The 25,664-nt window shown below is 39.0% G+C and overlaps 2 protein-coding genes across 5 annotated transcripts in view; both read left to right on the plus strand.

The window, feature by feature from the left end:
- The first annotated feature begins 1,335 nt into the window (after positions 1-1,335).
- On the plus strand, positions 1,336-10,591 carry LOC147313046 (uncharacterized). Its single transcript, XM_086265009.1, has 6 exons — positions 1,336-1,454; positions 1,683-1,702; positions 8,683-8,874; positions 9,065-9,267; positions 9,386-9,413; positions 10,211-10,591. Exons 2-6 carry the CDS (start codon positions 1,687-1,689, stop codon positions 10,321-10,323), a joined length of 552 nt encoding a protein of 183 aa, XP_086121135.1. The 5' UTR covers positions 1,336-1,454; positions 1,683-1,686; the 3' UTR covers positions 10,324-10,591.
- A 1,610-nt stretch (positions 10,592-12,201) lies between these two features.
- LOC147313047 (uncharacterized) overlaps positions 12,202-25,664 on the plus strand; it is a 35,990-nt gene continuing 22,527 nt past the window's right edge. For 2 of the 4 annotated variants that reach the window (XR_015125138.1, XM_086264995.1), the window contains exons 1-5: positions 12,202-12,690; positions 19,783-19,995; positions 23,480-23,605; positions 23,694-23,720; positions 24,707-24,733. Coding sequence is in view for 2 of the 4 variants with exons in the window: in XM_086264995.1 (XP_086121121.1) it covers positions 12,672-12,690; positions 19,783-19,995; positions 23,480-23,605; positions 23,694-23,720; positions 24,707-24,733 (412 nt within the window). In the remaining 2 variants the exon portion in view is untranslated. Of the gene's footprint in view, positions 12,691-19,782; positions 19,996-21,797; positions 21,840-23,479; positions 23,606-23,693; positions 23,721-24,292; positions 24,353-24,706; positions 24,734-25,664 lie in introns of all 4 variants that reach the window. The other 2 variants (XM_086264994.1, XR_015125137.1) reach the window with 2 other exon arrangements.

A 25,664-nucleotide genomic window follows, 5' to 3' on the forward strand; every position in this document is an offset into this window, starting at 1 on the left:
TGTTTCACCTCTCATTCGAGAAGCTTCTTCAGGTCTAAAACCAAAGACGTTCCTCGAAATCCCTGCTGATAATGACCCACATGATAATTTGGAGTAAAGGTTAACACCTCATTCTTTATCATTGTTCAGTGACATTGAGGAGTCAAAAGGTAAGAAAAGCGGTTACAATAATAATTTGTAATCACTATTCATACCTGACAGATTCATACAGTAGACAGACAGAGGTAGCAACTAGCATTTGATTAAGTTAATATTTCACAGTTATATGACGAGTCTGTGGAGACTCAGGATAAATCTAAAAGACATGTGAATAATAATGTCAGCTTAAAGTAGACAGGAAAGGTAATAGATAATTCACTAACAGACAGAGAACATAATAACTGCCGACCGTACCTGCTACATTCATTTCAGCGTGTTAAATGTTCAAAAATAGCCTCATAGTCATTCATAGCTGCCTTATATAAAAATGGTTTATATAGTTGTTTCACAGGTTAAAGAGTAAATAATTAATCAAAACTAACGATAACTGGTAATTCTAATGGTTGTAGTTATTTTTATAATAATAATAAATTATACCTATACAGTAAGGCAAAAAGGCACACCTTGATTTGACTCAACAACAAATTTCCAGTCATGGACCAGTGCACAGACTGGTGGGGCCCCTCCAGCTGCCAAATGTTATCTATAGCACAATCACTGGTTCACAGTTTTCACAGGCTGTAGTAAACTTTTAACAAACAATCCAAAAGTCCTCCAACATTTATAGCATAATGTTCATATTCATTTACACAGAGATGATCTTTCAAATACCAGATATTACTCATTACTTTTTTGACAAGATTTTATTTTATTTATTTAATCCATTTATATTAACAATGGCTTGGGAAGAGTTAGGGAAATCGTTTCACACAAGTGGTTCTGAAATGTTTCACAATGAGCACCACCTCAGAAAATATTTGGCCCTTGAAATTCCACCATTGTGACCATTAAACTAATGTAGCATAGGCCTACATAGGAAGGCAAATGAAATAAAGCTTTAACCAGTCTGTTCTCTCTCTAACTTCTTCTGTCAGCTTCTCGCCATCATGTGTAGAAATGACCTGATTAGCTGAGTAGTGTCACATGGGATAAGTTAAACTGAACGTGTTTGGTCTGTGAGACTGTTCTACTTCATTTTGGGGTTCATTGTTCAGTTCTTCAACAGCTTAAAGGGATTGGCCACATTGAGGCCGTCTCATCACCACCTGTAGCTGCATATCCTTTTAGTCCATTGAGTCACAGTGACGTTAACATTCTTTTACCTGCCTGTCCAGTTTTGTTTTCGACTGGTGAACAAGTTAATTCTCAAAGAACAACCGGCAGCACTTCATTGCATGGGGAGACACTAGAGTTCTTTTTTTTCCATTGGGAAGGAATTTCTGTTTCAAAACAAGTCAAGAAATTGTAATCTCTATGTAAGTAACTTTAGTCTGCAAAATGTAAATGTCTTGCATCAGAGTAATACAAGTTACACCCGTAATCTATTTTTAAAGTTTGTCTTCTAAGCCAGTAAAAGCACAGCTTTTAGTAAAGAAAATGTATAATGCATTCAGTTAATGGATCTGCACCTCCTGTTATTTGACTATATTTGATTTAGTTAATTTCAACTAAAGTTTGCTTTCTAATTCTTTATCCTTCCTCAGAGACATGGACCAGGGAAATGGTGAGAGAATAATTTTGCTTTATTTTTTAATATTTCCATTAAATATGTCAATATTAAGGTGAATAAGCTGCATTTACTTATTGAATGAGTAATAATTTCAAGTCACCCATATCAGTCATCCTAAAATATATCTTGTCAGATAAGTATCACTGACTTCTTTCTTACTTGTTAAAGCAAGACTAGTATAAGATCAATAAAAAATTTGCTGGGGATAGCTGGTTTACAATCAGCTTATAGAGTAAAAGACTAATTATAATCAAATAAAACTTCCATTAGTGATGAAGAAAATGTTGCAATAGGTCAGATATTTATTTAATACATAGGGTGAGACAAGAAAGAAAACCCAGACTTTTAAACTTTGTTTTGCTTTCTGTTGTAATGCTAACTTTCCTATTGATAGTTCAGATTCTTGTGCACTTACCCAACAGGTTAGAAATGAAACATCTAGGTCAAATGTTCAGTCTTTTCTCTTCAGAGATAGTAAGTTGTGATTATTTCCTTGGCTTCCATTGGCTGTAGTCATTTCTACACAGAAAGCTACTTGATAATTTTGAATGGCTCACAAGGCGTCCGTAATTTCTATCTATTAGTTTAGCCTCAAATGAAAATAACACTGATTCACTCAGTGTCATGATCAAGCTGCATTTGCTGTATATATGAAATCAGTTGCATATTAATTAAGTATGGTGACAAAAAAGAAAAGCTTTGGTGTTTTGTCTTCATGTGACAAAGTGGAGAAGCAGTTGTAATTCTCTCCATTTGTCCCATATGTGTTTACCTTTTTTTTGCACATTGTACACATTATTCTGTTTCTATGTATTTGCTATGATTTGCTATTTGTCAAGTAACATTGCTTCACTCACTATCCCGGGTTTGTTTGTGTAAGCGTTTTGTTGCCGGCAAATCAAACATTCTGCAAATTAAGACAAATACTAAGTTATGTTTCTTTATACTTTATTATGTTACAGATTAAGTCATTTGTTCATACTTACTCTGTTTGTCTTTTCAGTCTTCATGAGTGTCAGGTGTGGGGAAACGCCCGCTTGGCATTTCCTCATTTTAAAGTCCTGATCATGTCACACATGACATCATCAGGTCAAACCATGTGGAGGGGTTTCTTTTTCCAGAAAGATGCTTCCTTTTGTTTGTGTTAATGTTTAAAGGGATTTGTTGAATGTTTTTCCTTTTGTTAACACTGCCATTTAGTTGTGTAAATGTGCATATTAGAAGTGTGTAGAGGTTTTGTGTTTTTAGATAACCTGAGTAGAGTTTTAGATCCCTCAGTTGAGTGAGTGGTACTGGCTGGGCAATTGGAGGGAAATTGATGGCCCTATTTAAAGCCAGTCTCTACCAGATGCAGGAGAGAGGAGAGGTGAGCTGTGTCACCAGAGCCATGTTATGTTGAGTTTTGTTAAATGAATTGATTTGGGGAAAGTTTTGTTAAGTTATACATTAAATTAAGTTCACTGCAAATAAATTGCTCACCTTGGAAACCCAAAATGTCTGCATAGTCTGCTTCCCTACCACCTTCCTTGACGTTCGAGTGTGACTACCTCACAAATGGTGGCAGCAGTGGCTCCAGGCCAGTAGGTAGCAGCAATGCAGAAAGGGGCCAGACCAAAAAAGCACCAAGTGCCAATGGACTCTGCAAGTGAGGAGCCTCCAGTGCTCAATCAGCTAGAGGAAGCAGAGCAAGAGCAAGGTACTGAACTGCATAACCTTGCTGAACTTTCAAACCTCCTGCGTGGTTTTATGAGGCAACAAAGCGACAGAGAGGCCCAATGGGAACTGGAGAAGCAGCGGCAGGAAGATCGCTGGCGGAAAATTCAGCACCAGTTCACTCAGCTCCAGCAGGAAGTGCAATCAGAACGTCGAGAGCATCAGCTGTTGGTGGAAGGTGCAACAGCAGATTCAGAGACACGTTTGAGGCCTACTGCGGAGCATCCAGCAATGCCTCAGTTACAATCTAACGTCATGGAGGCCGCAACAGCATCTCAGTCTGCCTCCTTAACAAGACCACCAGTTTGGAAAGGGCCTAAAATGCAGCCTTATAATGAGGACGAAGACATTGAGCATTACCTAACAACCTTTGAGAGGATCGCAAGCGGGTGCCAGTGGCCACACGAAGATTGGGCATTACATCTTGCTCCACTTCTCACTGGTAAGGCACGAGCTGCTTTTGTAGCCATGGACATTGATGAGATTATGGACTATGTAAAGGTGAAGAAAGCTGTTCTTGAAAAGTTTGAAATATGTGCAGAGACTTACAGACTCCGATTTCGCTCCACTACGTTGGGCGATGGCGAGACACCTAAAGAGTTAAGGACACGCTTGAAAGAACTGTATGATAAGTGGATAGTTCCAAGAGAAAAGTCCAAAGATGAAATAGGTGACGTCATTGTTTTAGAGCAGTTCCTGAGAGTTCTCAATCCCGAACTGCGCACGTGGATAAAGGAGCATAACCCAACCACGTCTAAGCAAGCAGCAGAGCTGGCTGATGCTTTTCTTGCAGCCCGTCGGCCACTAAAGAACTATGCATGTCCCAAACAATTAGCCCCTGTAATAGCAGGTAGGACAGAGAGTGGTAACAGTCAAAAAACTAGGAATTTCAGGCAGGGCCCCCATAATTCCACTAGTAGTCGGGCTAGGGAAATCAAGCAACGTGGGCCTTTAGTGTGTCACTCCTGTGGTCAAACAGGTCACTTTAGGGCAGATTGTCCAAGTCAGACTGTCAGTAACACATATATGTGCTTTTCTTCAAGGGCTGTCGAAGATGAAGTTGAGTCTTCAGCGCCCTCTTCTCAGCATGAGCGCACCACATGCGTTTTTATTGAGGAAAAGCCATGTGTGGCTCTTCTGGATTCAGGAAGCAGCCGTACCTTGGTTAGGCAGGAATGTCTTCCTAGGGATGCTACATTTTGTGGCAAGGTAAAAGTTTGGTGTGTTCACGGTAATGATGTGGATTACCCAATTGCCAATATTAATATTCAGATTGACGGCAAGCTGTATTTACTTTCCGTGGGAGTTATGAGTAAACTGCCATATCAGGTTGTGTTGGGCCGTGATCTTCCCATTTTGCGAGATCTGATAGCCAGGGGAGAGGAAATCAACCCAAGTGTTACAGCTGAGTCTATGGTAGCAGTCACCAGGTCAAAATATAAGCATCACGCGGAAGAAGGTTTAGGTTGGGGTGAATTTCCTTTCGCTAACAGTGATGTTACTGATTTTGAAGGATTAAGTCAGGGTCGCATAAGAAAGAGCAGAGTCCAGAGACGACAGGCTAAGCTGAGGGGGACAAAGTTCACTGAACCAGTTCCAGTGCCACAATGTGATGAATTACTAGTCGTACCTGATGAAATGGCTCAGCTTCAAAGAGAGGATCCATCTCTAGCTCCCCTGTTTTCAAAGAGTGTCACAAAGGCAACAGAGGTCACTGAGAGAGGCAGAGAGCTATTTTTCCTAAAGGGCGAGCTATTATATCGCCGTAGTAGGGTTGGAGACCAGTTGGTTGTGCCTAAGAGTTTAAGATCCACAGTACTGCAGTTAGCTCACTCAGTCCCTTGGGCAGGACACCTGGGTCAAGCCAAAACCTTCTCTCGTATGTCAACTAGATTTTACTGGCCACAGCAGTTTACGGACACTGTGCAGTTTTGCAAGTCTTGTCCCGAGTGTCAGTTAACAGCACCCGGAAGGAAAGGTGACAGGGCTCCCCTGATCCCTATGCCAGTCATAGATACCCCGTTCTCTCGTGTTGCGATGGACATCATAGGCCCATTAGAGAGGAGCAGTGCAGGGCACAGGTATATTTTGGTAGTGTGTGACTACGCTACAAGATATCCCGAGGCTTTCCCCTTAAAAAAGGTTAAAGCTCGTCAGATTGCCAACTGCTTAATACAAATGTTCTCGAGGGTAGGCATCCCAAAAGAAATCATTACTGATCAAGGGTCCAACTTTACATCTAACTTCATGAGAGAAGTCTATAGATTGCTGGGGATCAAAGGTATTAAGACAACTCCCTACCACCCACAAACAGATGGCCTTGTTGAACGTTTCAACAAAACCCTTAAAGCTATGTTGAGGAAGTTTGTGAAAGATACAGGAGCGGATTGGGACCAGTGGCTTCCTTTCTTGCTCTTTGCCTACAGAGAGGTACCTCAAGCTTCCACAGGGTTTTCTCCTTTCCAGCTCTTGTATGGCCACGCTGTCCGGGGTCCCCTTGATGTGTTGAAAGAAGCTTGGGAGGCTCCAAATCCCAGAAAACAATGCAATGTTCTTTCATATGTACTGAAAATGAGAGATAAGCTTGAGGAGCTCCAAGAGCTGGCCAATACTCATCTGGTTGGTGTCCAACAACGTCAGAAGCAGAGTTATGACAAAGCAGCTCGTAGGAGGATTTTTCAAGAGGGACAAAAGGTTTTGCTGCTTCTTCCATCATCTGAGAACAGTCTCCTTGCCAAGTGGCAGGGACCGTATGTGATCAGTAGGAAAGTGGGTCCAGTTACCTATGAACTGTACATGCCTGAGCGTCGCAAGAAGCATCAGATATTTCATGTCAATTTGTTGAAAGAATGGTGTGATCGGCCAGCATCTTCACTAGAGTGTTGGGCTCGTGCCGTGGTCGAAGAGGAGGAACCACGGGAGCTGTTCTTTCCTTCTCCAGCAGGTCAACAACTAGTTCCTGATGTGAGTCATCTTACTTCCAAACAACAGACAGAGGTGAAAGCAATTATGCCTGCTGATCTTTTTAGCACTAAACCAGGTTGCACCAATCTCATCCAACATGAGATACGTCTCCACTGTCCCAATCAAAAACCTATTAGGGACACCACCTCACGGGTTCCTGCGAAGCTGATGCCAGCATTAAAACAAGAGGTGGAAGACATGCTTGACATGGGGGTCATTGAGCCATCTAGAGGTGAGTGGTGTAGTCCAGTGGTTCTAGTGCCGAAGAAAAATGACCCTAAACAGAGATTTTGTGTGGATTTCTCTAAACTCAATGCTGTTTCTGCTTTTGATGCTTATCCGATGCCAAGAGTAGAGGAACTGATTGAGCGTTTGGGGAACGCTAAGTATCTTACGACATTAGACCTTTGCAAGGGCTACTGGCAAGTACCTTTGACTGAGTCTTCGAAAGATTTGACAACTTTTAGAGTTCCCAGTGGACTTTATCGCTTCAGAACAATGCCTTTTGGTCTGCACGGTGCACCAGCCACATTTCAGAGGTTGGTGGACGAGGTTTTGAGAGGTGCAGATGGGTATGCTGCAGCATACATTGATGACATTGTGGTGTTTAGCGAGACCTGGGAGGATCATGTTCAGCATCTTTCTGATGTCTTTCAACGGATTAAGAGAGCCGGGCTTGTCATAAATGCACACAAATGTCACGTTGCTAAGTCTGAGGTGGAGTACTTGGGTTACGTCATCGGGGGTGGGGTCATCCGCCCTCAGGTGTCAAAGATTGAAGCCCTGAGTGCCTACCCACCTCCTACGACCAAGCGGAAAGTGAAATCGTTTTTGGGTCTGGCGGGGTGGTATCGCCGCTTCATTCCCAACTTCTCTGCTAGAGCAGCAGTCCTTAGTGACCTTACTCGCAAGTCTAGCCCCACAAAGGTTAAATGGACTGCCGAGTGTGATGCAGCTTTTGTTGATCTTAAAAACTGTTTGTGTAGTGAACCTGTTTTGCAGTGCCCGGATTTTACCCGGCCATTCACTTTGCAGACGGACGCTTCCGGAGAAGGACTTGGAGCAGTGTTGCTGCAGGGTGAGGGTGAGGATAAACGACCAGTGGTGTATATAAGCCGTAAGCTCTTTCCTAGGGAAATGAAATATTCCACTATTGAGAAAGAGGCACTGGCAATAAAATGGTCTCTGGATACATTGAAGTACTATCTAATGGGTGATGAGTTTGTTTTGGAAACTGACCATCGTGCATTACAATGGATGAACAGAATGAAAGACTCTAATGCCAGAATCACTAGATGGTATCTGTCCCTACAGCCATTTCGCTTCAGGATCCAGTATAGACCAGGGCACAAGAATGTGGTGGCCGATTTTCTGTCCCGTTCCATGGAGGAGTGAGTGCCTTAAGGGGGGGGGAGTGTGACAAAGTGGAGAAGCAGTTGTAATTCTCTCCATTTGTCCCATATGTGTTTACCTTTTTTTTGCACATTGTACACATTATTCTGTTTCTATGTATTTGCTATGATTTGCTATTTGTCAAGTAACATTGCTTCACTCACTATCCCGGGTTTGTTTGTGTAAGCGTTTTGTTGCCGGCAAATCAAACATTCTGCAAATTAAGACAAATACTAAGTTATGTTTCTTTATACTTTATTATGTTACAGATTAAGTCATTTGTTCATACTTACTCTGTTTGTCTTTTCAGTCTTCATGAGTGTCAGGTGTGGGGAAACGCCCGCTTGGCATTTCCTCATTTTAAAGTCCTGATCATGTCACACATGACATCATCAGGTCAAACCATGTGGAGGGGTTTCTTTTTCCAGAGAGATGCTTCCTTTTGTTTGTGTTAATGTTTAAAGGGATTTGTTGAATGTTTTTCCTTTTGTTAACACTGCCATTTAGTTGTGTAAATGTGCATATTAGAAGTGTGTAGAGGTTTTGTGTTTTTAGATAACCTGAGTAGAGTTTTAGATCCCTCAGTTGAGTGAGTGGTACTGGCTGGGCAATTGGAGGGAAATTGATGGCCCTATTTAAAGCCAGTCTCTACCAGATGCAGGAGAGAGGAGAGGTGAGCTGTGTCACCAGAGCCATGTTATGTTGAGTTTTGTTAAATGAATTGATTTGGGGAAAGTTTTGTTAAGTTATACATTAAATTAAGTTCACTGCAAATAAATTGCTCACCTTGGAAACCCAAAATGTCTGCATAGTCTGCTTCCCTACCACCTTCCTTGACGTTCGAGTGTGACTACCTCACACTTCAGTTTCAGAAAACTGTTATATATTGTTAAATCTATCTTTAGGGTCGTGGAAAGTTTTCCGTGTCATTTTGGCCGGAAGAACAAATGGCGCTCATCGTTCAATTGTTCAGAAGCTTAAAGACATTGGCCAAACTGAGGAAACATCTACACAAGAAAGTGACTACTGTGTGATTTTCTGTCCTGTGGTTTCACGAGTTGGGACAGACATTGCTGAGGCCCTCAACAAAATACCATGTAAGGAAAAATAAAAGTGACTTTTTATAAATAATTTAAGTGATTTATATACAGGGACACATGTAGGATACAGGCCAAGAACCACATGTGGTGTTTATGTCCTACAGCATGAATTCAAGATCTAGTAACCCAGCCCATTTATTTAATCTCTTTTCTGAATCATCTGATCATGTTGTGTCTTTGTTTATAGTGGGTAAACGTGCAATTCTGGTGGTGATGCATCACACCTACAATCCACAACATGTTGTAGCTAAAAGCCGGAGTCAGGTGAACAACTCAAATGTGCATTTGACTGTGGATTGCCTGTTTTATGAGGACCAACTGCTTGACTGTGACCTCAATAATACCATGTGGAATGACATCCGGAGAACTCTTAGATCTCCAAATCACCAGGTAAGGATTTCACTTACTGATTTATTAATGGGCATACATGCAATAACTGATGTAAGTGGTTTGGTATTTTCAATAAAGGTATTGCTCCTTATTTGTTTTTTTTCTTTCTTTCTTCCAGACCTCATCATTGCAAGGCTTCCAAAATTGTACGTGAGACTCTTACATTCATTCAGCTTCCCTAATAAGTCCTTATTTTCAAAAGAAAAGTTTGATTAGTTTGTTTTAGAGCTAAAGTGCATCTTTTTGCTATCTGAAAACAAAAATCACATAATTTTTCATGTAATTTAGTACTGTGGAACCCCGACTTACGAAATTAATTTGTTCCCGAGGGTCTTTCATAAGTCGAAAATTTTCGTAAGTCGAAGCACCCTTTTTGAGTGAGGCGATGCTGAACAATAGGCTATAGGCTAAATGCTAACTAGAACAACAATACGTCGTTCAAGTGGAACAGCGAAGCGCAAGTACGGAAGCCAAGGGGTTGTCACATGATTCGGAAGGCATTGTGGACATTGTAGGCTCAGCCAATCAGAGCCAGCAGATTTCGTTACTTGGGCATTTTGCCGTAACACGGGCAAAAATATTGCCGTTCAGTGCCTTCGTAACTTGAATTTTTCGTGAAATGGGGTATTCGTAAGTCGGGGTTCCACTGTATTGTGAAAATTATTTATTCCTGTGAAAAAAAAATTACTTTGATGCCACTTTACTAAACGGCAACACAGTGGCCCAGTGGTTAGCATTGTTGCCTCACAGCAACAGGCTCCTGGATTTGAATCCACTGGTCACTGGGGCATTTCTGTGTGGCGTTTGATGCTCTCCCCATGTGTGCATTCATAGCCTCCAGCCCCCCAGCTGGAAACATATGCACTAATATGTGACAACACGCTTTGAATTGCAAATGATCAAAGATAACTTCTTACCCTCGTTTTTCTTTTTTGTTTTTTAGATTGGAGGAAACCTACCATAATATGGCTCATTATTGGTTTTTCTATAGCAGTGGTGATCATTGTGGTTATCGTGGCAGTCAGTGTGGAAATGCAAAAGAAGAAAGGACCTTGAGGTGTGCCATTAATGTGCCCCAACAAAACCAAAAAAACCCAACAAAAAAAATCTAATATCAGTATCAATTTACCAATATATTTTTTTTCTTGGAAGGATAAGAGATATGAGCTATGTAATCAGCAAAGGGTGTTGTTTTTTTAAAGAATTGTTTGGAAAGACCAACTGTCTTTGATATTTTCCAATTGTAAATAACTTTCTTACCATAGGAACGATTTGTTTCTGTTTTGAATTTTGGCTTACTTTGTTAAATAAATAATGACACTATGTAATACAGGGGTGCTCACACTTTTTCCGCATGTGAGCTACTTATAAAATGACCAAGTCAAAATGATCTACCCACTACAAAAATCCAAAACATATACTTATTTATAAATATATTGAGGATTCTTTATATCTACAATGTATATACATGCATAACCACAATATCCAATATTTCACAACACAATTAACTATGTAAATTTTTTGTCATTACCTGAGTTTACTCTGATGACTTGCACTGAATTGAATCAGCCAGGGATGCATAGTCCGGACAGTAGCTGCTGACGGCCAGGTTTAAGAGAAAAAACCGAGAGCTAAAAATTGGAGTTAACTCGCTGACTAGCTTGTCAGTTTTACTACACTTCGCGCCGCTGTTTGCGCATGCGCAGCGACCTAAGCGTCAGAAAAAATCTGATGTCATCTGACTGGCTTCCCTGTATCAATCAAGTGACGGGATGGATGATAGGCTGGCATCTATTTTTTTAATGCCATGCGATCTACCAATACTACCTTTGCGATCGACTGGTCGATCGCGATCGACGTATTGAGCACCCCTGATGTAATATATTGTATAGTGTCATCTAAGGTTGGATTTATCTTATTTTAAAATCTTCTAATAGCCAGATTACCTTTTAAAATGATGTCAACATTCTGTGTATTGCATATTGTGTCTAGGTTTTAAGAAGATGTCTTTGTGGAAAATATTGAAAGAAAATAATTTTCACATTTTTCTGTAGTCTCAAGAGCAGATTCACATTATTTGGAACAAGGTAAACCAAAGTTCACAACAAAAGTTCTAACTATTAACTTACTATTACCATGTGTATTTTAACATGCATTTTCATTGTTTTTTTTAGTAAGTACTAATAAACTTTCTTCTCATTACTATTAATTTTATTTAATTCTAGCTTTTAAAAGTTTCTGAGTAGCTATACAATCCAACAATAAAAACCATCGAGGTTTTTCAAAGGTAGCACAATTATTCATGTAGACACAAGGAAAAGGCATACAATTCTTGGAGAGAGTGAGTAGTGTGACTTTGATCACCAACTTCTACTACTTTATTGAGGAATCTTAAGCTGACTTGTACTCGAGTCCTCTGACAACTGGCAACTTGCATGTAACCTGGTGTAAAATATTGCCAGCAATTCAGCTCTTCTGATCTTTGTTTTCTTTCTTTCCACTTCATGACAGCTCTGCTCCGAGCAGTGGAGGTCTGAATGAGCAGGATTTGGTATCATGAGGGCGGGGGCTGGAAGGAAGGAAAGGGGATGGGGTGTTAAGGTCACGCCTCTGGCCTAAAAAGGCAAAGCAGAATACCAGTTGACGTGAGCCGATCTAAGAATAACTCAGGGCCTTGGGCTTAGAAATTGAAAACACACTATGAACGTAATAGGAAAAATTTGAATTCAGACTTTGAAAGTTTGCAACTGAATACTTTGAAAATACAAATACGCAGATTTGAGAGTTTATGATACAATTACATATTGTTTTAACACATGTGAAAGCACTATCCATACTGTGACCATGTGACTCCAACGGCAACATAGGCTGGTGGGATAAAGTTACATTGAAGCTCTCGCTCCTAGTCTCTTTTCTCTCTTTCCCTTCCATCATCCGTCAGTCCCTGTGCTCGGTCTAATTCTGTCTGAGCCAGTGGAGGTGTGGGTGGGGGGACAAGCTGCTCTATCTACAATCCCAGCCCTAAGCAGGCAAAGGGCAAAGACACGGGCCACGTTAACTTGGTCTCTGTCTGTCTCCCCAGCCTGATCCACTGGGACAGAAGTCAGCTTTCAAGACTTTCTAAACCAAGACTCATTAAAACTTTCTGATGCCTGGAAATATAGTGCAGGATTAAATCCTGAGAATGGACAAAGGGGTGTAGGGTTTCTGGTGGTGGCCTCTGGTTTAATTTTTTCATATTCCCATTTATCACAAACCTTTTGGATGACGTTGCTGGATTGGAATTAAACACTGGGATTAAATTGTGCAGACGATCCAAGGATTTACCACAAGTATTTGTTTTCATGGCAACAAAATCTCCATAAAGGATTTAAGTTTTGTAACAGAATATTTATTTTGAAACCATGACCGAAGCAGCTGAAGGTAAAGTATCACCTTGGTTACTCTTTGACTTTGACCATTTCAACAACTTCTTGCCTAAAATATGCCTCTTATCATTTTATATGAAATTCTGCGGAGCACTGTACGTCTGTTTTGCACACAGACCTTCTGATGTTGTGCTAAGTGGTGTGTAGGAGAATTTCATGATTAGAAGTATCTAAAAATATTCTGCTATCATGTATCTGCTATTTGTAATGCAGCTTCAGATCCCCATGACACCGACTGTGCAGTATAGGATCAGTCAGCATCAACACTGTTCCTGCTGTTGCATATCAGCTGATGTTGTGACACCATTTTACATGTTTTTGCCTGGCATAAAGAAAATGAGACAAGAGGATCTTTGAACAGACATTTGGCATTTGTGCACCGTCAAGTTCATAAGATGCCCACCAGTTTTAATTACTTCAAAACCATTCCTTGTCACTGTAGCATGACAGCTGGGTCTAAATACTACAGTACCAATGAGCCTCAGCAACACTGTGATAGAAAAGAAGACAGTCATGGGCTCTAATCTGGTGCAGTTTGTTTGGGCAATTTAAAATGCTTCATTGTTTTAGTTGACAAAAGATGGTACCACAGCTACTCAATTCAACACAGACACAGAATTGAAAATGAAGTAAAACCATATTATTTAGCTCTAGTCCATCATTAGCAGCTAAATAGCAGCTATTAGCAGCAGTTCATTTCCCCACTGAAGATTTTAAGTAAATAAAGTCATTTGAGTCATCAAAGATAAATTGATGTTAAATGTTTCAACTTAATAGTAAATCAGGACAACAGTAAATGAAATGACTATCCAAATCCATACTTTGAAGTCCATTCAGTATTCTATGTTGACTGAACTCACATTGTGAAATTCTTGGGGAAAAAATAACACACTGTCCCAGTGAAAACTGTGGGCACAGTAAGCCAATCACTGCTACAGACATTTGTCTGTATGCAAGAAAGTGATTTGTATGAGTAAGTGGACTCCCAGTCTTGATAGGATGTTATCTTTGAGTTGACATGTGGATGTGTAAAATAAAAAAAAATATGATTTTCTGACATATCCTATGTAAGGAAGCACATTTACAAATATAGCATCCGATGTTGCTGAGTGCTCTGGGATCGTGATGTTGTGGGAAAAAAACAAAAACAAAAAAAATGTCATTGTATGGTAGATGATTCCTCTGATTGTTCAGCAATTACAAAAGACCACCCACAGATAGGAAGACAAAAAATGTCAAATGTTAGACAAATAATATGCAATTTTTGGCAGGGCTAACCTTTGCAGCTCTATGAAAGGCCTTTTTCAAAGAGGAGATTTTGACAGACTACAGTAGGACAAACATACATATGTATGTTTGCTCTCAGCCTTTTTTTTTTTTGCTCTCAGCCTTAAACCACAAAGAAAAGCAGCTAATCAGCTAAAAGCTGCTGTGTGGGTGTACACACACATACTTATGCTAATGAGATGATTATTGTTATTGAAATGACAGCTGAAATGACAGTATAAAGAGCTGATTATCTTCACGTTAAGAATTATGTTGGAAAAAACAAAACTATAATTTTATGGTCCACTTATGCTTTTCTCAAATAGTCAGTCACATTTTATGATGTTAATTAGTGGATGTAGATGAACATGACAAGTGCCAATGAAAGCCTTTTACATATGCTAAAAGCTTCAGGAAACTTTAGTATTTATTTGTCAAACTAATACTTCCAATAATCATGAACGAACATTCATGCTTTAAAATTCAGTTTCTTAGTGTCCACACTTTTTTTTTTAATGTTCTCATTCCTAATTATAAGAATTTACATGTTGCCCCTGCGGGTTCCCTCTGTGTACTCTGGCTTTCTCTCACCGTCCAAAGACAGAGTACACAGAGGGAACCCACTTTAAGTTAATAGGTGATTCTTAACTGGCCATGTGAGCATGAATGGGTCTGTGTCGATGTGTTATCCAAGTGAAAGAGTGTCACGCTGTCAAGGGTGTACCTTGCCTCTTTAATGCCTAGATTATTCCTAATATCTAAGCTATTAGGGTGTAATTATTACCAATGATATTAGGAATAATAAGATTATTTCCTAATTTAAATGCTTCTGTCAAGACAGCCAGTTATCTTATAATTCTTTTTCTTTTTCAGAAGAAAATAAATTATGGAAAAAGGCTTAGTTACATTCCCCTTTGGAATCCTTTGGAATGGTGCTTCTTACAAGACTAAGAAGACCTGTATGTGTGAAAGACTGGAACAGCTAAGCATTTAGAAATGAAAAAAGAAAAGATTTGTATTGAAATATAACATGCTCAGGTGCAACAATGCTTCTTTCAATTTCAGTCAGAAGAGTTTACGAAGAACTTGCTGTGGAGATGCTTCATAGTTGGGGAATTAATGTCATGGCTGTGAGGCAAAGCGGAGAAGTAGTCTCTCTGTCACTTTCAGTAAAATTAGAAACCACTGGGTGGAAAGAATTCCAGTTGTTTAGTATACTTGTATACTAGTATACTGTTATTTTCCACATAAATATTACAAATAATAGAGTCTGTAAACCAAGCAAACAACCTGTTTGCTTTCTCTGTTGTAATATTGAGAATTTGACACCTGAATGTTGTTGTAGGTTATGTTGGAATCAAATTTCTAACCTGATTTATAACACTTATCAGGCTCAACCATCCGGATGTTAAAAGGTCTCTGCTGTGTTTAGTTCAGTTCTGTGCACTCATTACTGAAATGTTATGACAACACTTCCCTGCATTCTGGCTCCACTAGCTCCTAATGACTGCTCTGAGCTCAGCTGTCATGGATACCCTGTGAGAGCAATGGCAGAAATGTCATCCACAGCATGGAGGCAGGTCAGCCATAAAAGGAGGAATCATACATGGATGGATGGTCACACCATTTAGAGTTGAGTTTTGAAAACAGTGGTCAAGGAAAATATCAAGTCCAAAGGGGAAGGACATATTCACATGCTATTAATGTTTTTATTTCCAGTACTAAATTCCAAAAATGGTCTTTATTGTCTTGCACGTGTTACAATGTCTGCATTGAGGGTTTTGTTAAAATAGGAGCTCACAGACTGGTAAAATGAATACATGAAACTGTTTAAAAAGATAGATAGAAAATAAAAGATAGACAAAATAGAAGTACAAGTACACAGGGATCTCTTGTCAAATTCATGATTAATTGTTTATAAGTTGGATTTGGACCACAGTGCTGAACTACACATCATCAGTGAACTGCAGTGCATGGTCAAATCTATCCATAAAAGCCTGGAAAAAAGAAGGAAGGCTCTCAAAGAATTACTATTGTCAATACACCTACAGAAGCCTGTGTATCAGTTGAAGACTTTGGGCAGCTACAACTGCAGATTTACACCAAAAATTCTAACTTTGTAAAGATTTCTGAAATTATCAAGGCCTAATGTAGGCCATATTCAGTTAGTTGTTTCCATTGCTACAGAGAAAAGTATAAAGCAGGTTAAAGTTCTGTAACAGAGTAATTTGTATTATTAGTCTGTGAACTTTGGAATATTGCTACAAGACACTACATCAACCTCTAAACTACATAATTTGTGATCAAATATATCTAGCACTATTAAGATATCTATCCCATTTCTGAGTGCCCAGTTTGATTGTAGTGTGGTCACTAATTGTCCATATACTTTCAACTAGGCGTGTGGATGGACTGACAAACCCAGGACAAATATTATTTGAAAACAAAGATGTAGACATTCATAGCACAGGCAGTATTGCTGAACGTTCTGTATCAGTGGTTATTAATATTACAGGTGGCAGGGGTTTTCCTGGCTTTGAACAGGCACTTGTGTGTGTGTGTGTTCCTGTCTAGCTATCTTGTGAGAACCAACAGTCACTTGTGAGGACACACAACCTGGTCCTCACAAATTTGAAGGCATTTAAAGGCATTTTTAGGCTCAAAATGTGATTTTAGTGTCAGGGTTAAAATTAGATTATGGTTAGGTATAGGGTAAGGGTTAGGGTTAGGCATTCATTTTTAGGGTTAGGGTAAGGGGCTAGGGAAAGCATTATGTCAATGAAGGTCCTCACTAAGATAGCTGAACGGGGTTGTGTGAGTGTGTGTGTGTGTGTGTGCGTGCGTGCGTGTAAGCTATTTTGCGATTTCTTGATAAAGAAAAATGTTGGTTAAACCATATAAATGGCCAATTATGGAATAGGTTAAAAATAGAACTCTATTATAATGTTTATGGCTGCTCTTTAGTGCTGACTGAAAACTTTGTGAGCAGAGAGAGAGTTGAAAAATCCTGGGTAGAGAAATGACTGCTATAAAATACGTCCATTGACATTTTAGAGAACATTTATTCGCAGTTTAAACTACAACAACTCAATGGTGTCATTACAGTCATCTCACAACAGGCTCCACAACTTGTTATTCATGTTTTGAAAAGACCAGTAAAAATCAAACACACACACACACACACACACCTCCCTCTAACCTAATTGCTCTATGTGTGTTTAGAGTCCTGCTAAGCTGTTTGAGTCAGCAGTAAGAGAGTATCCCACAGTAGCTGCCAACACTGAGCTGAAGAGAGTCAACAGGTGGTCTAAGCTTAATACACCCACAGACATATGAACAACTGGATGGTGACTGGTGTTATGAGACAAAGCAAACTCTTTATGCTGCACTGTTGTATGAAGCAGAGCCCAAGCAAAGCAATACATTAGAAAAAACATAAATGAAAACACACAAAAATCCAGATTAAGAAATCTACACTAACAATACTTGGTTAGTGAGTCTAAATAAACCATATGGGCATGGATGGTAACTGCTCACTTACAGGATAAACTAAAAGTATCCATCAATCATTCATCCACTTTCTTTCCACTTTCCACTTGAGGATGACATGGGAGCTGGAGCCTATCTCAGCTGTCATAGGATGAAAGACCAATCTGAATTTAAACATTAACACTAACTGTGGCTGAATAATGAAAAACTAAGGCTAGTTAGTTTATTTTATACAGTGCTCAAAACATTTAAATGAACACTCTCAGAGTATAGAACCAAGTCAGTCCAATTTCTTGGCATATTGAGGTGGTCAGTTGGTCAGTTTAAGCTGATTAGGTGTCAATAAAAATGCCTACAGGTGTGCATAAGTGGCAACAATGACACAACCCCAAAACAGGAATAATTTTTTACTAGTTTTGCTAAGGTCAGTGTCACCACTGGTCACATGAGCTGATACCTAGACCCTACAGAGGTTGCATAGCTCCTCCAGGATGACATGTCAATACATGCCATTGCCAGAAAGTTTGGTTTGTCTTCCAGCTCTGTCTCAAGTACATGGAGGAGATTCCAAGAGACAGACAGTTACTCTAGGAGAGCTAAACAGGGTCGTAGAAGGTCCTTAACCCAGCAGCAGGACTGGTATCTGCTCTTTTGTACAAAGAGAAATAGGATGAGCACTGCCAGAGCTACAAAATGACACCCAGCAGATCACTGGTGTGAAACAGACTTTATGAGGGTGGCCTGAAGGCCCAATGTCCTCTAGTGAGTTATCGTCGGGATATCAAGGGACAAACAGACCTTCACAGGCAACAGCACCCTGATTGCCATTAGGTATCACCAATGTTAGATTCAATGCTCATGCAATGGGTTCTCCTGATGCACAGTAACGCCCGGCCTAATGTGGCAAGACTGCAGAAAGTGCCTAGCATAGGCACTGGCCCCCATGCTTGCCTGACCTAAATCCAAGAGAACACCTGTGGGACATTATGTTTTAGTCCATCTGATGCCACCATGTTGCACTTCAGCCTGTCTAGGAGCTCAGTAATACCCTGGTTCAGATCTGAGAGATCCCCCAGGACAACATACATCATCTCATTAGGTGCATGCTCTGACATTGTCAGAAACATATAGAAGCATGTGTTAGGCATAAGTCTACTCAGTACTGATTTGTGTTGCTTCACCGAAATTTCGTCAAAATGGACTAGCCTGCCATATCAAAAACTCTTCACTAGCAGCTAGGGCGACCGTGGCTCAAGAGTTGGGAGTTCGCCTTGTAATCGGAAGGTTGCCGGGTTCGAGCCCTGGCTCGGACAGTCTCGGTCCTTGTGTCCTTAGGCAAGACACTTCACCTACTGGTGTTGGGCCGATGGCGCGATATGGCAGCCTCGCTTCTGTCAGTCTACCCCAGGGCAGCTGTGGCTACGACTGTAGCTTGCCTCCACCAGTGTGTGAATGGGTGGATGACTGGGTGTGTAAAGCGCTTTGGGGTCCCTAGGCGGGACTAGTAAAAGCGCTATACAAATACAGGCCATTTATATCATTTTTTAAAATTTTGGTTTTTCAGGATGTTTTTTAAAGTCAGCATTCTGTAGTTTGACAATTTAGATCAAACAAGATGGCATTCTTTTATTTCTAACACATTACCCACTCCACATCAGTATCAACATCCAGGATGACTTTTGTCCCACTCATATCTGAATCGTACAGGACCGGAGCAAATCAAACCTTCCTAGGGGACAGCCAAGGTAAACCATGAACACTTTGCTCTATGCTGGCCAACACACAGAGGCAACCATTCAATCTCACATTCAGACCTTTGGCCAAATTAGAATTGCTTGTTATACTTGCAAACAAAAAGCTTGGGACTGTGGGAGGAAGCTGGAGAAACCAGGCTCCCAGCCATTACTCTCTTTGTGCTGAAGTTTCACGACCAAAACTTTAAGACATCTGCACCAAAAATGCCATTTCAGCCAGTCAGACTGTTTTGTGCATCATTGTTTCCTTTATATAGGCTTACATTGCTTTGATCTTTGAAGATGTACATGCTAAGAAAAATAAATTTCCCTCAAATAGTTTAAACCTGAAGTACAGTAACAAAGTATTTGTACTTTTTTTATTTCTCACCTCTGCTATAAGTGGCAAACCAGGCTGTAACTGCACCAACAGTAGCTCCTAGTGAAGAGTTTTTGTAATGTGTATTTAAATAAAGCAATGGGTTTTGTTTTCATAGCTTCTGATTTTACAAATTTTCTTAGAATATTAGGGATAAAAAAAATTAAAAAGGTGCTGTGCATATTTTACTAACCAAAGTTTCTGATATTTTGTTCATTAGCACGAACATCGACCACTACAACCATGGTCCTCGATCACAAGAACGGAGACGCTGGGGCACCACCTCTGCGGGTGTTGAAGAAATCTTTTACAGATGACTTTTACTCTACTTTCAGCTCCCCGCTGGCCTGGATCTTGGTTCTGGCTCTTATCATTACTTGGTCTTGTGTGTTCGTCATTATGTTTGATCTAATGGACTACAAGACCATTTCAGGTACAGTATCAGCAGCCTTTCAGTTTCCTGTGGAGTTGAAAATGATATTTTGAGGGTAAACTTGCTAATGCAGGAAGTCAATCAATGAACAACCAAATGGGACTGGTTTGACCAAAGCAGCTGCAATAACTGTATTCACTTTGGAGTGATAAAGAGGGAAATTTCTAAGCAGTATATGAGCAAATTAGAGAAATTATGTCTCATTACATAGGTTCACCTATAGTATGCTGTGCCAAATAACTAATAACAAATAATTAAGCATGACCCTGAGAACCAGTATACTGTGAAGAATTTACTTTTTAACTTTAATGCAAATATACCTCATTATTTTGTATTCCACAATTACCTCATTTTTTTCATACATTTATGTTTCATCTGTTATTATACATTATGTTTTGCTGCCAATATAGAGTTGAGTGTTGAAAGATGATGGCACACCCACACAACACAAGCTTGGTCTAGAAAAGTACTGGAGGTCATAAATTCTGGTGTCTGTTTGTGCAGGTAGGGCAGCGTTGTAGTTCTTCTCATTACAGGGAGCTCTCCAATCCAGGAGATGTAAGATGAGCCAAGAGCCAGACCAAGTCCCAAATAAGGGAAAAGCCAAGTCTAAACTACAGCTACTCCCTAACTTTTTAACCAATCGTGTTAATGTTCTGTTCATGTGTCTCATAATAAAAGTGTTTACTGTTTTGGTGTGATGCCCTTTGTCTGGTTGGCACGTGGTTTTAACCTCAACCTTCAACTGCTCTGTAAATTTTGAAAACTTATACTTTGAGTTTATTCGTCTTGCCTCATTAAAAAAAAAAAAAGGGAACCCAACAGTACCTGGGTGCCTTATCTGCACTAGGTCAAAGTTTTTATTGCAATCTATATTTGCATTTATTGTTTATTGTTCAACTTTTTTGTTCAACAGGCCATAAGGTTTATCGTGAGATGAAGCTCATTTCATATTTACACAAACGATCTTTGGCATCTTAAACCAAAGATAAGGCTAGTTTAATAATAGCAACAACATGTACCTCAAGGTGTGTGAATATGTTGTTAATCTGGTTGGACGTGCCTTCAGTGTTTATCATTTGTAAAATCTCATGAACCTTCATACCGCTATGAGTGAATGAGCTTCCATGGGAAGGACAAAAGATTATGCTGATAAAGTCGTTTCACAGTTTTCCGATACTTCTGTTGTTTGAAGCATTTTTTTAAAACTCTGATTTTATTTGAATGCATTTACTTACCACACACTGTTAGATGTCTGCAATTATGAACAACTGGTATAAAGCTTGCTAGTTTAATTTCTTCATATGTTCATATGTAACAGTAACACCACCAAATAACAAGCATTGGGTCATTTTGTCATCACTATATTAAAAAGCAATGCTTGTAAATCTATTAATTTAAGCTGTGTTCTAACCCAACGCTCATACGCAAAAGAATCTGGGATAGTAGCAGCAGTAGTACCCAACCAATTTCCCCAATTCACAGTATTGTTAATCAATTATGTTTTTAACCCTCAATTCAACTTAAAATTGTGGCACTGACAATTTTACAGTGAAAAAAAAAATTCTGTCTAGTTTTTTTAAATTAATTTTTATTTCTACTCCAATGCCTTTACTTTAATTTTAGTTAATTTGTTCCGTTTTCAGTTTTTTGTTTTAGTTTAGTTTAAAATAACCTTAATGTCAACACAAATACTTCACCTTACACGACCCTTCCTTTCCTTTCACTTTCTTTGTTTTCCTTTGCTTCATCACTATACTTAAATTCTTTACTTATTGCCACTGTGTTTTTCATCCAACCAGGTCACCCACCCAGGAGGGTTTTTAAGGATTCAGGGCGTAGAGGCAAGGCACCATATCTGCTACCAAATCGTCAGAACAGACACTTCTTCTAAGGGCACTAATAAAAACAGCTACTAACTCCCTAACATTGACTGGTAATGTTGGCTGTCAATGTTAGAAAGTCCTTTACAGCCTTGTTGGACCTGTAGAGGGATGATAAATTAGGCTAAAGACTGCTTTTTGTCTATTACTGCATTCATGCTTGATTCTGTCTGTTTTCTAGGTGTCCAGTCATGTTAAGAGTAGTTTGTAGTCAGAAGAGGTTCTATAAGTGAAGTGGACTAATTCCTGCTCGGTTTCTTAGGTGGTATTTGTTTTGTTATTATTCAAAAAAATTAAAATATTTGTAAAAGTAACACATTTTCTGTTTCCAAAAATTATTTTGAATATTTGAAATTCAGGTATGCTTGATTTATTTACTGCAAGTATCAGTGTTCTCTGTCTACAGAGTAAGAAACTCAAGCTCTCCTGAAATCTTCGGATTTTAAACCAAACTGTGTTCCACTGCATTTCTGTTTTTCCTTTTTCCCAGTGCGTATTTTAGCTTTACTTGGTATAAATTCTGTTTTATTTCAAGTTAAACAAAATCTGATAAGGCTCATCTAGGTAATTCCAAAATGAACAATGTTTTGGTGGTATTTCCACTTGGAATGCAGGTCCCTCTTTCATCAAATTGGCTTGCAAACAAGTCAGAAAATTCAAGTCTTTTGAGTTTAATTGAATTTAGTTTGAAGGAATTTATTGCACAAGTTCTAATGTGCAGATTCAATGTCAGATTCACATACAGATGTTCAAACAAAGATAAACAAAAATATTTAAATATGAACAAAAGAAAAATAACCTGTTAGCCTGACTTTTAAAACTATGAACACCAACTTGATGAAAGACAGTCAATATGATTTTTAAATGCTCTTTGCACAGCAATATGCTCTATATTTGCAGCCCTTTGTGATGGTTCAACTGGAATGTCGGTTACTGTTCTTTGTAATTGAAGATTGAAAAACTCCTGAAATGCAGATTTCTGCCTTTCAAGTTAAGCTCCTGTTGCCCCATCCCAGTTTGAACATCATGCTTTCTCATTTCCTCACTCTAGAGGAATGAGAAAGTATGATGTTCAACTCTGTATATTTTATATATTTTATTATTATTATTATTATTTTATTTTATTTTTTTACTATTTAATTTGTAAAAATGTGTATACACACACACACACACACACACACACACACACACACACACACACACACACACACGTAGGAAAATATTTAGTATACACATCCAGAAATGCATACACTATTATATATTGTACATATATTTATTAGTTTCAGGTTGGCCATTCTTGTATTTTGCTCGTTTGTGTTGTTGTGTTTGCACATCTCTGTTGCTTGTGGGGCTCGCACACAAGAATTTCACTCGCATGTGCTGTGCCAGTGTGCCTGCACATGTGATGTGACAATAAAAAGTGATTTGATTTGATTTGATAGCTTTGTCTGTATTGAGGAAATGTGACAATAAGAGTTGAGGAACTCTTAATTGTTGGGCTTGGTACAAAAACAAGCAGGTGAACAACTCCAGTCAAACTTCACGAGTAACTAAAACATCTTTTTGTTTGTGTGCCTGTATTCATGTTCATGCTCCATCAGGAGGCCTCAGCAAGATCAGCTCAGACCCCATGAAGGCGGTAAACGATGCCGTGGATGAATCATCAAACATAATCACAGGAATAGTGAAATTTGCTGCCAACTTAATTGCTCCAGACGACGATGAAGGTTCATGACTTTATGAACATATTCAAATTCTGTGACTGCAATTTATCTGATGATATGCTAGTTTTCACTTTTCTCTCTTCTTTTCCAGGAACTCTATATGCAGTCAGAAAAAAAGGTTTGTACTAATTCTGCTTTTGAGTGCATATCCCATTTAAATCATCCAGCTGTAGAATTTGAACTGAAAAGCCTTGCTTGCTGCTTTTTGCACTTCTTTTTCACTGTGCTGCTTTACATGTGTTGTTCTCTGCATTATATATTCTCTGGGGGGTTTAAGTGGACTTCTACCAACATAAACCCCCTCCAGGAAAAGTAATTTCAGCTGTCATTACGTATGAAAAATCAAAACTCTGAAATGGCAGTTTCTGGGGGCATGCTACTGCTTTGACTAATGTGTTTCTTTACAATGAACAACACATGTACTGCAAGTTTTTTTTAATGTGTCTCTGAAAAAAAAATTATTTTTTTTTCTAGAAGTTTTGATTTGTTGTATTAATAGAAGATACAACAGACGTCATTGCATAAGCTTCATATTTTACAGACATAGTTTACTGAAATATTTAAGTTTAAAGAAAGTTTGTTGGAAGGTATTCGTAGACATGCCTGAATAAAGATGCCAGCAGGGACAGAATCATGTTTGCTGAAATGGTGTTATATCCAAGTTGACTATATCTATGAACCATCTCAAAGATTCAAGTTGGTTGGATGATGTGGATGATGAAGTGGAGGTGAAAAGTAAGAAAACAGAAGGTATTCAATATTAATACATTTCTGAGAATGTTCTTATGAAACTTAATGAAATAATGATAAGTTCAGTTCTCACACCTAATAACAGACTAATGATGGAAACAAAAGAAAATCATAATAGTCAACTAAAAGCAGAATCTTACTTCTCTCCTTTTTTTAGTTGCACTGATTCAAGCAGCTCTTCTGATTGTAGGATTGTTTGCATCTAACTTGCAACCAACTGATGCTAATTGCCACAACTGAGCTTCTTAATTTCCACTAAATGTGTCCGTGAATTGGTATACTAATTGTACTGAGTGAAACATTTGGTTTTTTAATTCTTTAATTACATATATCATTTTTTTTTCTGTGCTGCAGGAGAATTTCTACCATCACGAACTAAAGGTCTGTAACTCTCATTTTTACTTTGTTGCCAATTTTACTGCTAAATACTTCATTTAGATTAATGGAATACTTATCACGCCCATCACCGATATTGGGTTCTCCTTAATCCCCGTTTTCAGTGTAATTTTACTCCATGCCTTTACCTTTTTAAAAAAAAAAAAGAACTGTGCCAAACCATGCATATGAGGCAGTGAACCATCTATCTGCACTACATTTACGGTTACGGACGTTTTCTTACAGACTTATTCTTCTCTTTCAGCAACAACTGCAGCCTTAGCTTACTTAAACTCTATGACTGAGTAAGGTCACTGCCTGTTAGGAATTCACTTTTCTGTTGCTGAAATAAATTCTCTCACACGTGGATTAAGTTACTAACCACAACAAACTGGCTAAATTAGTCTGATTCATTCATGTAGCAGCAGTTTGGCCGGTGTTACCTTGTTAAGTGAGGCAGTGGAGATGGGTACACAGCTGGGGGCTTACTGATTTGTAGCCTGCCTTTAGTGCTGCTCTTCCAGCTTTTTTTGGCCTTTGAGCATTTGAGCTAACACAATGTAGCCACTTCGTTGAGGTGCGCTCATGGGTGCACTAATTTACCCTACCCTGTGCCTTGACTTACAGGCTGGCCTGATTGAGTCACTGACGTTTATGCTTAACTAAATCCAGACTGAAAACTAAAACTAAGTGTGAAAATATAGTTAAATATACTGAATTTTTTAAAATGCCTTCGAAAAAAAACCCCACAAGTCAAATGTACTGTGAAAGAAATAGAGAGAAAGTGTTGTAATAGCTATTCTGAATTTCAATTTTGCACCTGACCAAGAACTACCATTTTGTAATGATCATAAACAAGCAGATTGTAAATAAACGAATAAAAACTCAGCTAAACCTAAACAATTTCAAATAATAACACTGAAACAAGCAAACTCTA

This window comes from Aulonocara sp. 'chitande type north' Nkhata Bay, linkage group LG15 (assembly GCF_057382095.1).
Source record: "Aulonocara sp. 'chitande type north' Nkhata Bay isolate Kocher_YH1m ecotype deep benthic linkage group LG15, A_spYH_male_GT1.1, whole genome shotgun sequence".
Lineage (NCBI taxonomy): Eukaryota > Metazoa > Chordata > Actinopteri > Cichliformes > Cichlidae > Aulonocara > Aulonocara sp. 'chitande type north' Nkhata Bay.

What these genes read in the sequence shown, in the direction of transcription:
- LOC147313046 (XM_086265009.1), top strand. An exon ending in TTAGATCTCCAAATCACCAG is followed by an intron (nt 9,268 to 9,385) that starts GTAAGGATTTCA and finishes TCTTTCTTCCAG; the next exon opens with ACCTCATCATTGCAAGGCTT. An exon ending in ATTGCAAGGCTTCCAAAATT is followed by an intron (nt 9,414 to 10,210) that starts GTACGTGAGACT and finishes TTTGTTTTTTAG; the next exon opens with ATTGGAGGAAACCTACCATA.